At 38.1% G+C, this 13,751-nt stretch overlaps 2 protein-coding genes across 2 annotated transcripts; one reads left to right on the top strand and one right to left on the bottom strand.

Annotated features, from left to right (window-relative positions):
• Positions 1–4,437: 4,437 nt before the first annotated feature.
• On the bottom strand, positions 4,438–6,285 carry LOC126713288 (uncharacterized). Its single transcript, XM_050413007.1, has one exon. The coding sequence runs from the start codon at positions 6,045–6,047 to the stop codon at positions 4,965–4,967; it is 1,083 nt and encodes a 360-aa protein (XP_050268964.1). The 5' UTR covers positions 6,048–6,285; the 3' UTR covers positions 4,438–4,964.
• Positions 6,286–12,148: 5,863 nt separating this feature from the next.
• LOC126697421 (uncharacterized) lies at positions 12,149–13,276 on the top strand. Its single transcript, XM_050394418.1, has 2 exons — positions 12,149–12,218; positions 12,612–13,276. The coding sequence occupies exons 1-2, from the start codon at positions 12,149–12,151 to the stop codon at positions 13,274–13,276; spliced, it is 735 nt and encodes a 244-aa protein (XP_050250375.1).
• Positions 13,277–13,751: the final 475 nt, after the last annotated feature.

Below are 13,751 nucleotides of genomic sequence, written 5' to 3'. Positions count from 1 at the left end.
AACCGATATCTGAAAAATTTGAGGGGCTAAGGTAACTGAAATTGGGTAAAGAGAAACCTTGATGATATGGGCCACAACCATTGACAAGTACAACATTTTTCCAAAAATTTGGTTGGCAGCTATTTTCCTTCCATTTACTCCACTTTGCCATAGACTCAGATGGACTAAGGTTTGTGGGTCCTGGAAGACCCATTGAAATGGCAAACGCTGAGGCCTGCTCTCCAACAATCAAAGTGTGTTTTGTATGCTCCATTACTAACCTAGCAACTTTGATGCCATCCTTCATATACCTTATAACAGCGACAGCTCCAACCTCTATTGTCACCTATGCATCTGTTAGGGACATATTTAATGTAATTGGCTAATCCTTTGACAAAATGCACTTTACTTGTAATTGGGTAAATCTAGAATGAGTTTAAGACTTCAAGAAACATGTTGTTAAAGTCAAGTGTTAAAGTCATGAAGATCTGATTAAGGAACAAGTGAAGAAAGAGCTACTCACTAAAGCTCGACAGAAGCTTGACACAAGCTGTTTCTGTCGAGACTTACGAAATTAGAAATTCTAGATCTGATTTTCGGCCCATGATTGTATATTTGTATAAGGTTTCTTTTCTCACAATTCTAGACATATATAAGAATTATTTCAAAGGTCGTCATACATAGAGAACATATGCAGAAAGTGCCCGAGTTCATTATTCTCTCTAAAGAAGCTACTGCGTCTTTATGCCAAGAGTTTTATGACCAAGGAGCTTCCTGATCTTCATTGTTGATGAACTGAAGGACTTTGCAGCCAACAATCTTTTCAAGTTGCTGAAGTTAGTCACGTATTGGGATCCATGCATCATTGGTTAGTCATGTACTAGGATTTGTGCAATAAACAGAAAGATTGCCGCTACAATACAAGTCCAATTGGGTATTGGGGTAAGGGTTCAACTGTAGGTTGGTATTTTAGGATAGGCCAAAGGGTTTAGTAAGATTCCTTATACTTGTAATCGTTTGTAATTGATAATAGTGGATTCTTGGGAGTGGTGACCTTAAAATCACCCGATGGGGTTTTGCCTTGGTGGTTTTCCTCATTCGTAAACAAATCACCTGTGTCAAATTTATTTTTCGCTGTGTTTAGATAATTTAGTGATTTGTTTGTACTCTCACGCTATTGCATGAAATTTGATCTAATTAATTAACTTGGATAATTAATTAATTAATTGCAAGGGATCAATTCATTTTGCCCTAACAACATCCAACTTAGTGTGATTATACTCTAAATCTAACAACGAGTGTGATTATAAACCATATACTTAGAATCAATAAATGAACTAATAAATTGGTTTAACATTTTTTTTCTCAGATATCGGTTTCATTTGAAGCTAGCGTATCGTATCGGTGGGTGGGGGTGGGGATTTATTTGGTTTTTCAGTGGATAGGGGAACAATGTCGATCCCCTTAGTTATTATTATTATTTTTTTAATTAACGTTTTTTAGTTTTTTTTAATTTAAGAAATTTATTAAAAAAAATCCAAAACGACATCGTTTTGGATAATAGACGGTAGCACTTAACATAAAACTAATAGAGAATTGAACTAACTATATTTGAAACTTAGACGACTGAAATGAAAAAACTGAAACTTAGAAGACTGAAATGACAAAAGGTGAAACTTTTAGTTTTGCATTTTGGCCTTATTTTTTATAAAAAGTGTTGATGGCCATTTCAGAAGCCCAAGTGGAAGGGAGAAGCCCAGCAACATGGACAGAAAAGAGTTGGCAAACGGATAAAAAAACCCATTAAGCCCAAGCAGCAGGAATAATGGATCATAGGCCTATGAGATAAATAAATGGGCCTTGAGGAGGTAGATGGGCTTAAAGGAGCCCGGAAAGAGAGAAAAAGCAAACCATGGGCAGTATATGATGTGGAAAAGTGAGAATGGGTCACAGTAGGCTCAAAGTAATAAAAGCAAAGAAAGTAAGGGGTTAATAGCAAGCCCATGAACCCCAAGGATGAGGAATTATGTAATTGGGCCGGGGAAGCCCAAAGAATTCAGTAAAAGCCCATGGTGATGCAAAGTTAAGAAAAGGGCTGAGGAAGTCCAAGCGAGGCAAACGGGCCCGGGACACCCAAGGGAAAACAAATGAGACACAGGAGCCTGCTAGTGATGTAACAATAGAACCAATGGCCTTGCTGGGCCATTAGGAGAAGAATAAACGATAGGCCCAAGGAGACCCAGCTAGATTGAGGCAAAGCAACTTCGCAACAGGAATGATAGAATGGTATGACAGGAGATGGTAGCGGGAAAAAGGGTAGACTGAAGAAAAAGTAAAGCCCACCATCAAGCAAGGCCCAGTCCTAAATAGGGCAAGCCATAAAGGAAAGGGAAACCAAAAAATGGTTAAAAATGGACGGCAAACTGTGCAGGCTAACCAGGACAGACGCATGAGCAGCAGGCAGATTTTGGACATACGTGGAAGAGAGGCACGCGCAAGGCCCAGACTTCACCAGCATGTACCCAGCCAATACAAGACACGGTGAGGTCATGGGTCAAAGGTAAGAGGGCATGTTTTGGCAGTGGGGAGAGGGGAAAACCTATTTTGAGGTTCCTGCTAGGGCTCTTTTGGGGAAGTGTCCTGCTGGGATGACATACCACTCAAAGGGGCAAAACTGAGTTGGAACCACTAGATGCATGCCATGAGAGATAAGGAGAAAGAAGACACCCATACCATAGCAGGAAAGGGTGCCACGGCAGACAAACAAACAAAATAGTTTTCTTTTATTTGGTGATGGGGAGTGGCATACAGACGAACTAGTGGTGGTTGGTAGGTACACCCAGACTGGCCAAACTAGACAAAAGTGGTTAAGGGCTAAAATAGTAAAATCCGGTCACGGCAGGCACTATAAAGAGGCCCTTGCCGTGTACAGGAACAAGGGGAGAACAAGCACCACAGTATTGGAAACTTGAAAACCAGGAAATAGAAAACAAGGATTAAGAAAGAAAAAAAAGATAAGAAAAGGGGAATATTAGAAAAGAAGGAAAGAAAAAGGATAGAGAGTTAGAACGGCAGGTATGCACTAATAGGTTGATTCCCTCTCTCCCTCTCAAAATCTTGCTCTCTGTTGGAAACAAAGGGTGTTCTTGTGTAACCATTCAGGTCTGCTTCCCTCAAAGTGATTAATTTTCACGACAGGATCTCCTTGAGAGATTATTCACTTTGAGAAGAGGCGTTCTTCCCTCTCTGGTTTTGGTCCTGCGGATTAGACTTGATCTGATTTATTTCCTCTCTTAATCAACTCATATACTACCCACTTGTTCTCCTTACTTTTCTTATAAAATAATTGTTGTTAAACTGTGATTATCATTTTCTTAAGTAGGGATTATTTGTTTACCTTAATAAAAATCTCAAAGTATTTTATTTTATTGTTATTATCATATCTGTCTGCCGTAACCCATCTGAAATAGTTCTACCCACCGTAAGTGTACTCCTAGCAGACGAGGCATAGTTTGCGCACAAGCCGGACCAAGTTGAGTTGCAATTGGACCGGTCTCAACTCCCATACTCAAAATACTCGGGCCCAATACCATAGGAGGCAGCCTAGGCCACTTCAACATAAAAAGGCCCACAATAAAAAGCTCTATTACCTAAAAGTTTCAAAAAATATAAAATTCTATTGAACTAAAATTTTGTTATCAAAAGTACTAGTAATTTAGTCTACATAAAACTCTATAACCTTAGTTTTAAGAAATTTAGGGCCTGTTTAGTGGAGGAGTTTGAGTAATGTTTTTTTGAGTGTTTTTTAATATATGTGTGGGTAAAAAAATGTGTTGAAATATGTGTAAAGTTGTTTAAAATGTGAAAATATGTGTTTGAACCACACAATCAAACAGGACCTTAGAATTTTATTACGAAAAGTTTTAAATAATTTAAATAAAAAATTAATATTAATTTTAGTTAATTCAGTTATATTTCATAATTTTATGTTTTAAAATGGTAAAATTTACACTCCACGTAATGTGCGTGTGCCAAGTGATTTGATACATGCATATAGTACATCCTTTTTCTTTTTCTTTTTGTCATTGACTCATTAAAATTTTTAATTTATTTTCGGTAAAACTTTATTAAAATTTCAACTTGCTTACTAATTACTAATATAATTTCAATTAATTTACCTATAATTTTTAATTAAGCCATGCATTGCACAAGCATGATTCACCACATAATGTAAATATGTTTCTTGAATTGTTGTCATCTTCTTTTTCTCTAAATGATGAGTTTTAAGGTATTATATTTCCTCCAGTAGCTAAGAATTTTCTAGCTCAATAAAGACCACTTGATATTTTCAATGAAGAAGATAAGATAAGATATTAGTTGAGTAACTTACAAAGAAAATAAAGACATCAACAAAGAAGATAAGATAAGATATTAGTTGAGTAACTTACAAAGAAAATAGAGACATCAACAAGTATACATTTTATTAGAAGTTCTAAACTGACACACATCAAAGTTAAATAACCCACAAATGCGTGAAAATACATAGCCAACAGGGAAGAAACTTCAGCTTTTAACTTCCTAGAGTACCCTAATATCTTTGCCAAGCCCATTCATAAATTCGAGCTGGTCATCGTTAAATTACACTGCAAACATCAACAATTTTCTAGCCATAACCCATTCCTTATACGTTAGTAACAATAGTTACAACCTACAATACCCACCAAAACCCCAATTTCTCAAATTTTTTACGGTTTTGATTTTTCATATTTTTTTTTTCAAAAACTAAAATCAAACCCTATGTAAATATTTTGGATATAAAGACAGTGTTTCAACCCTTGGCTAAACTATCCTACTCCTTACTCATGTGATATTCCAAAAACTCCATATATATATATATATATATATATATATAAAATGTGAGAGATATAATTTAAGACATTCGTCTTTACGTCACGGCCCATTACAATCAACCCACCAACTCTCTCCTAATTACAAGCTGGACATTGCACTAACCCATTCTCATTACATTTCTCACACCTCTCCCTATCCCCATTCTTCAAAACCTTACAACTCCCACTACACTCCAAACACGGCACAAACCTCATACCCCCACACCCCTCACACGCTTGCCTCCCCACCCCTCTCTCCACACGTGCGTAACTCAGTATCTTCCCGAGTCGACCCGACTCGTTTAACTCAACCAGTTCCTCCACTCCCCCAATATACCTTCCCTTCACAAACACCCTCGGCACACTCACCGAGTCAGACTCGCCCAGCAACTCCTTCAACTCGGTCCTAAACTCGGAGTGTAACGACACGTCTCGCTCGTCAAACACGACTCGGTGAGTTTCGAAAATCGTCCTCGCACGGTTACACTCCTCGTACGTGCGACGAACTCCTCGCAACGACGTCGTGTAGAGAACCACCGAGTCGGCCCCACCGTTTTTGGGACACTTCTCTGGGAACTCGCTCAGTGGGTCCCACTTATTGAAACTCGCCACTTTCCCTTCTCTTTCTCTCTCCATCCTATCCCTCACCACGAATATATTCTCCTTCACAGACCTCAAACTCACCGACTCGGACTGAGTCCACTCCGTCCGGGTCGACTCAGCCCGCATCGACTCGGTCTTTCTCAACTCGACCGGTTTATTATTAGGAGTTGTTAGCTTCTTCTTCGCCTTGGCGTCGAGTTCTTCCACCGTGTGAAAAGACATGCTCTTACGTGGCGCGTTCTTATTGGGTGGAGCCGGTTCAGCTTTTACTGACGTGAAAACGGGTTTAGTGTTGGGCTCGGGTTTGGGCTTGAGGTCCGACAATACGGATTTGCTGACTTCGTCCCAGGAGAGAGGGGAGTCGGATTTTTCGAGCGTGTGAAGCTTTTCGAGAATAGGGACTGGCACGTGCGAGGGCTTATCTTCTTTTTCTTGGTGCTCCTGAGGCTTATGGTCGATCATGAGCCAGGGCTCTTGGATGGCGTTGATGTCGAAGACTGCAAAGCTCGTGGGAGCTGGTCGGTACACATCGACGGTTGCCTTGATTTGATTGGGCTTGGAAGTGGTGCAACCCATTTTGGGCCGTTGGATGAATTTTGCTTTTTTTGGGGGTGATATGCAAATGAATTTTCTAGTTATGCAATGGGGGGTGGTTAAGGTTTTTAAGGAGGGAAATTTGTGTTGTGTGGATGTGATGAAGGATTTTATCTAGTTTGGAAATTTGGGTCTTTTGTTGTAAGCCTTGGGATGATGTGTGGTGTACGAGATGGTTGGATTTTGTACCTTTAGATAATAGCCACGTGGAATAAGTTCAATTTTAGACACGTTTGCATATTTGAAAGTTTTTGTGGCTGGTTTTAAGTTTTAAAGTTTAGGATGATCCAAATACCAATAGTTTTCGTGTTACTTACTTTGATTTAAATCTACCAAAGTCTTGTATGATTGCGGCATGTACGTTATTAAACACATGTATACAAAAAAGCTACCAAAGTCTTGTTGATTTTGTGCAAATGGGATTTTGACGTTGGTTTGGCTTTTGAGTGTTTAAATTTGTGTTCAATTAATTTGTTAAGGACATTTGTGGATGGTAATATTGTGAATTGAGATAATTGAAAGATAGTATAGTCAATTTGAGATGACTAATCTTCTGAACTTGAGAGAGGAAATATACATTTTTTGGTTAATTTTTTGCTTACTTCATTCATAATTCCTACGTACATAAGTACTAGTGAGGAGATAAGTTTCATTACAACCAAGTCCTAAAACATAGGATCCAACTCCTATTTAAATTTAAATACAAATTGAAATTAAATCCTAATCCTCATCCTAATCTACATCATAATTTTATTAGAATTCTATTCAAATTCAAACTTTTTCAATTACTTCAAAATTATTTGCCATTTGGCCTTGGGACACAACATTCCCTTCCCCTTTGGATGAATCTTGTCCTCAAGATTCTGCAACATAGAAATTAACCCTTGTTCACATTGGTTGGAGAATACTTGGCCTCGAATTTTGAAGTGTTGAAGGAAAATTATGACCATGGAGACTTGCACCAATTCTTTAACCATTTTTGTGAGCACTAGAAACAAAAATATCTTGCTTTTCATACCCTTGAACTCATCAGAAATGACGAATTCAGTGTGTGGGATTGAGATCGGCTTATTTGAATTCGTGAAAAGATCCCTTTGATCAATGTTTTCCACTTCAATGAACCTTTGATCTTCAAACTCAATTTTTATAGAAAGTGCACCCTCCAACGTATTACTTTCTTGAATTGTTGGTGATGCTTGGAGCACATCACTTTGATTCTCCGAAATTTCATGGGATCCTTGATCTTTTGATTGTTCTTTGAGTTCTAAAAGTATATTGGATTGTTTATCGAAGACCTCTATCATTTGATCCAAAAAATCTTGCATCCTTGCTATGCTTTTGGACATGTCCTTGACAATCTCTAACATATAGTTAACATGCTTTGACATTGTTCATTGTTCTTCGGGATTGAAGATTTGATATAGGCTAGACATGATTTACCTTGAGCTTGATGCAAAATCTAAATTTTCATTTTTTTTTTTTGGGTGTGGGTTGTGGGGACTAGTGTGTGCGGTTTTCGATTTGACTAGGTTAGGAGTTATTTGGGGGGCATGGGCTAATAAAAAGCAAGTTGGAGGTGGTATGATTACTGGTTGATAGGTTGGACTCTTGATGGAACGGGTTGTTTGGGGCTTGTAGATCTGTTGTTGTTTTGCCTTTTTTTTTTTTTTTTTGGTGGGTGGCTGAGGAAGATGGTGGTGGTTGGCTCTAAATAACAAATGTTGTGAATTGAGATAATTGAAAGATAGTATAGTTAATTCGAGATGACTAATCTCCTAAACTTGAGAGAGGAAATAGACATTTTTTGGTTAATTTTCTGCTTACTTCATCCATAATTCCTACGTACATAAATAGTAGTATGGAGATAAGCTCCATCACAACCAAGTCCTAAAACATAGGATCCAACTCCTATTTAAATTTAAATATAAATTGAAATTAAATCCTAATCCTCATCCAAATTTACTGCATAATTTTATTAGAAATCTATTCAAATTCAAAAATTTTCAACCACTTCAGAATTATTTGCCATTTGGCCTTTGGACATAACAGGTCCATGGTATCATATGAAGTATTAGATTAGAATTAGTCATCCTTTTCTCTCTTATAAGGTGTTGACGTTTCATTTGAATCAGAATCAGGTAATGTAACCATCCAAATTTTTATAGAAATAAGCTTGGTAGAAATAAAGGTGGTGGGAGGTTCAGGGCTTTCCCTTCGTATATTTCAATGAAAGCTTACTTGTTTTGTCACCAAGCGTGATTGTTTACTTAAGTCATTGTTAGGTTCATATTTTATGTAATTGGCACATCCTATGACAAAATGCACTTTACTTGTATTTGGGTAAATTCAAGTAGGTTCAAGATGATTATTATAAGTGTTTACATTGAAGACATGAAGATTACTCAAGAACTACTCAAGAAAAGCTAAATCTATAGGTCCTGATACCTCCTCGATTCCTGTTGATCTATCGATATTTATTAAACCTTGATACCTGTCTCGATACCTCTCGATTTATCGAGCTTATGATATTTTTCATATAGCCTACAACATTTTGATTCCTAAAAGCTATTTGTTTATGAGTTTGCATAATCCTTATAGGACTAGAAAAACCCAAGGTTTGTGTAAACTTAATTGGAATGGGAGAGTCTATTTAAAAGGTCCATTAAGCTCCTATTTAAATAAGGAGGTGGAGAAAAAAAAAAAAAACCCTAACTCTAGAAAGTTTCATAAGGTTTTCTTTTTGAAACCCTAATCTTCTCCTACAGAAAAAAGAGTTATTGCTACGTTTCTTGTACGCCTTTGAGTTCTATAACCAAGCAAATTCTTTAGCACCAACATTGAAGATCTTATTGGCGTTTCTATGTGAAGCTATTGCAAATTAACTACAATAATCAAAGGGTTACTGTGGAGTTAGTCACATACTGAGATTCGTGCAAAAAGGTTAGTCATAGATTGGAGATTTGTGCAACAAAGGAAAGAAGGCTACTACAAGATCAAGTTCAATTGGGTATTAGATTAAGGGTTTAACTGTAGATTGGTATTTCGAGATAGACTAGGATAGTGGTAATTAAGATTCCTTATACTTGTAACTGCTTGATTATTGATTAGTGGATTCTTGGGAGTAGTGACCTTAAATTCACTCGGTGGGGGAGTGAGATTATTGTGCCTTGGTCCAACATTGTTCATTTATATTTTTTATTTTTATTGTAATCAAAATATAATTTTCTTGGTAGTTTCTCCAAAACACACACACACACACACACACACACACACACACATATATATATATATATATATATATATATATATATATATATAGGTTCGTTTAATGGATGCTTTTAAAATATTTGTTAATGGATTATTTTAAGAAAGTTTTAATATCACTTATATGAGAAGGGTTATGCTAATGGATACCTTTAGGGTAATTGTTAATAAAGCATAATAGGAATATTTTGACACCACTTTCATGGGAAATATAAAAAGCTGTTAACAACATTTATTATTTTATCATTCTCCCAATAAAATATTTCTTAAAATAGCTCCTAAACCAATGCCCTAGGGGCATTGGTTAACATTTCTCTTATGAGAAATATAAAAAAGTTGTCAAAAAATCAATTACTTTTTCCTTTTTCCATAAAAAAGTTCTTAAAATGTTTCCTAAACCAAGGCATTTGTTAACTTTTCCCTTCATTTATAAGTAGCTGAGATAATTTTTGGTAATATTGATCAGATTAGTTAGAGATATTTTCCCTTTCCTCTTTATCTTCTTTTTGTATTTCTTGTTCTAGCATGCATTATTTATGTTTTGCTTTCATGTTAAGAGTTTTTGTGAAAGTTTAGGTGTGGTTTTAATTCCTTGATAGTGAATTTTGATTAGTGGTATCTGTAAGCTTAGAATTAGCAAAACCAAAAAAAAAAAAAAAAAAAAAAAAAATTTATACGTTGTAATAGATGCTATTGTATTATTTAATTATTATTTAAGTATTTTTACAACAATGGGATTGTCAAATATTTATTAGACAAAAGTGAAACCTACATTTACAAATGAAAGATATCCGTACGTTTTCTCAAGTGAATGGCACACAATGAATTTGGAAATTTTGACTGCAACTGAGACAAATTACTGAGGTTTAACTCGTTAAACGTACAAAAGTTTGAAAAAGATCATTTCGTTGGCATCCCCACCAACACCCTAAAGTTGCCTGCAATTTGAACGTATAGAATGAGTCATCCTAAATGCCTCCACTATCCTTTCAATCTGACCTCAAAAACTTTATATCATATGAGTCATCCTAAATGCCCCCACTATCATATGCCCCTCGAGAACTTCATCGTTCATCAAGTAAAAGTGACGCTACATGAACAAAAAATTTAACAATTTTTTTCACACCTATTAAGTTAGCAAACTTTGACCAGTTCATCTGAGCCCATTACTGATATTACTATTTTATCTAGAACGTATGTCAAATTTTTTATCAAATTATTTGTGTTTCTAAACTTTCTCTTCAAAAAAAATATATGACAAGGCCAAAAGCCGTATAATTGAATTGGTATGTTAAAATATTTTTAATGGAGGCATTCAAGATTCAAAACACACCTCCTAATTATTATATCATTAAAATTTAAAACAAAAATTTCAGCAAAGGTAATATGACAGAGATGCAAGAAGTTGCATTAAAAATTCAAACGTACTGTTCTATCCTTCAATCCCAAAAATAATAATAATAAACGTATAGGTGTTTGAAATTTATTATCTATTTGAGAACAATTTATTTAGTTGAAATTGAAATTTTTTATTATTGAAAGTATTGTAAATGAAGTTAAAAAGTAGTTGAAATAGTACCATGAGACCCAGTGCCACTTCTCCCACTCCCACCTAAACACCCACTTTGAAACAATGGAACCCAATCCCACTAATAACTTGGATAATCATAACCCTTCCACTAATCTTGAGCTATAAATAAGAGATGAGAATGAGAAAAAGGAGGTTGGCAATTCTAGGAAGAGTATTAAGAGAAGAGGGCAGACACTCAGAGGGAGCAAAGGAGCGATCCTGTGAGGGAAGGAGAAAGGCTAAAGGAAATAGAATTGTATTTGGGCTTGCCGAGCATAGGACCACCCACAGTAGGAAACACAAAAGCCCACGAAACAAATAGATTATGAGCTCACGTAGAGGTTAAGCCCATTAACCATACAAATTGGGCACGCATAATTGGCGTCATCTGTGGAAATCTCTTGCAAAGCTGTGGTTCTGTCAAGGTGTGCACAGGAAAATGTCTGGAGATCCGTCTGGGAGTTATGCTTAAAATGGTTCTAGGAGGTCTTTAAGGGAATCCACTTGGAGGGATAGAAGGCAGAAAAGACGCGAAGATAAGGGGCATGAGGAGGAAGGGTAGTCTAACCTTGGAGAAGGGTCGTTTCAAATATACCAGACAATGTCGGGCGCTTCGGGGTGCAATCATTTTGACATAAGGGATGAAGAGTTTGACCAAAGGGATGAGGAGCTCGAACGCCTTTGTAGGTTGGTGAGAGATTTAGAGTTGCAAGCAAGAGGTAGGTATCAGAGAAGGGACCACGGGGAGCGAAGGGAAAGGTCGGCTAGCGTAGGGGATCATCATGGAGCAGGATCCCATCAATCTAGGTCTTATCGGCACTAGGACTGTTCACGGGAATATGCAGACCGGGATTCGATTTCCCCCGAAGAAAGACGACCTCGGAATGTGGCCATAGACGCTATGAGCCGCACATTACATTGAGCTGCCCGGTCATTGTTCTCGAGGGACATTGAAAGGGTGCCTCTGTCGAGCAGATTTATGAGGCCTCTATTCAATTCCTATGATGGAAAGATGGACCCAGTAGAACATGTAAGCCATTATATTCAAATGATGTCTTTGCACACTCAAAACGATGCACTGATGTGTAAAGTGTTCCCTTCGAGCCTCGGCCCCACTGCTTTGAGATGGTTTAATGGGTTAAGGAAAGGCTCAATTCACAGTTTTTCTAAATTGATTCAAGAGTTCGGTGTACGGTTCATGACCTGCAGTTGAGTCCCTTAGCCCGTGGACGCATTATTGTCAATGAAAATGGGGGCAGGGGAAACACTCCGCAGCTACGCTAACCAGTATTGGGAGCTGTACAATGAGATTGGCGAAGGTAATGAAAAAATCGTGGCAAGTACTTTTAGGATGGGGTTGCCCGATGATTCTGGCCTACATGAATCATTAACGAGGAGGCCTCTCGAGAACATGAGGCAGTTGATGAGGTGTATTGAAGAATACAAATGCTTGGAAGATGATCGGCTGCAGAATAAGGGCAAGGCACCGGTCATAAATCATCCTTAGCATATTGGCTTACCGTTCAGGCCCCGAAAGGATTTGAGGATTCAAGAACTAAAGCCACAGATGGGAGAAGTGAATGTAGCCTTCAAAGAACCGGTGCATAGAATCATTGATCGAATTAAGAATGAGCCATGCTTTCAGTGGCCAAACAAGATGGGGGGAGACCCGTCTAGGAGGAATTAGAACTTGTATTGTACTTATCATAAAGATAAGAGGCATACCACCGAACAATACAGGGTGTTAAAAGATCATCTAGAGCAGTTGGTAAAAACGAGATACCTGAAAGAGTTCGTAGTGGATCCTAGGAATCAGGAAACGGAGCAGGGTGCTCGGCCCCGTGGAAATCCTCTCCCTCCCCTACTAAGAGTAATAGAAGTTATCCACGCGGCACCAAGAGGTACTCAGATATTCGGTAAAAGGGAGGTACTGGCTATGGCATCGACAGAAAGCTACGCGGGTGAACAACCCCCTGAGAAGAAATTGAAGTACACTCGGGAGCCCATTGCCTTCAATGATGATAACCTGGAAGGCATGATTCAACCACATGATGATGTCTTGGTAGTTGCAACCCGAATAAATGGTTTCATAGTAAAGAGAATGTTGATTGATCAGGGGAGTGGCACCGAGGTGATGTATCCCGATCTATTTAAAGGGCTCGACCTAAAGAGTGAAGATCTCTTCAGGTATGATGCACCCCTATTGGGATTTGACGGCCATATGGTGATCTTGGAAGAGCAAATTATGCTTCCCGTGAATATGGAAGGTAAGGAGGTAATGATGACATTCATAATGGTCACTTCTTTCTCTCCGTACACTGTGATCAAAGGTCGTGGATTCATGCAATGGGGGCTGTATTGTCCACCTTGCATGTAAAGGTCAAGTTCCGCACCAAGCAGGGAATCGCCATAGTAAGGGGCAATCAGCAAATGGCCAGATAGTGTTTGGTGGCCGTAGTTGATCGGGGAATCAAGCAAAAGGAGTCAACCGAGGAAACTCCTTTATAGCAATTACAGGGACCCCAAGGGGAAGCAGGAGCCAGCTGTGCCGAGGACTTGGTAAGAGTAAAGATATTGCCAGATGTTGACAGGAGCTTTCTGATTGGAGCAAGTGTGAAGGATGAAGAGAGGGTAGAGATGCTGCTATTTCTTATGTAGAACATAGACGTGTTCGCTTGGAGCTTGTATGAGGTGCCCAGGGTGGACCCCGAGTTTATAGTTCACAAGCTCAACGTAGATCCCTTGCATCCTTCCAAGAAGCAAAAGCCGAGGAGGTCGGCTAAGGAGCACGCCGATGCTGTCAGGCAGGAGGTTAATAGACTAAAGGAGGCTGGGCCAATAAAGGAGATATT

This window comes from Quercus robur, chromosome 2 (assembly GCF_932294415.1).
Source record: "Quercus robur chromosome 2, dhQueRobu3.1, whole genome shotgun sequence".
Taxonomy (NCBI): Eukaryota; Viridiplantae; Streptophyta; class Magnoliopsida; order Fagales; family Fagaceae; genus Quercus; species Quercus robur.
The sequence above is the reverse complement of the archived record's forward strand: the minus strand, read 5'-3'. Positions and strand labels throughout refer to the sequence as shown.

What these genes read in the sequence shown, in the direction of transcription:
- LOC126713288 (XM_050413007.1), bottom strand. Translation starts at nt 6,047, where the DNA reads ATGGGTTGCACCACTTCCAAGCCCAATCAAATCAAGGCAACCGTCGAT.
- LOC126697421 (XM_050394418.1), top strand. Translation starts at nt 12,149, where the DNA reads ATGGGGGCAGGGGAAACACTCCGCAGCTACGCTAACCAGTATTGGGAG. An exon ending in GTACAATGAGATTGGCGAAG is followed by an intron (nt 12,219 to 12,611) that starts GTAATGAAAAAA and finishes CTTATCATAAAG; the next exon opens with ATAAGAGGCATACCACCGAA.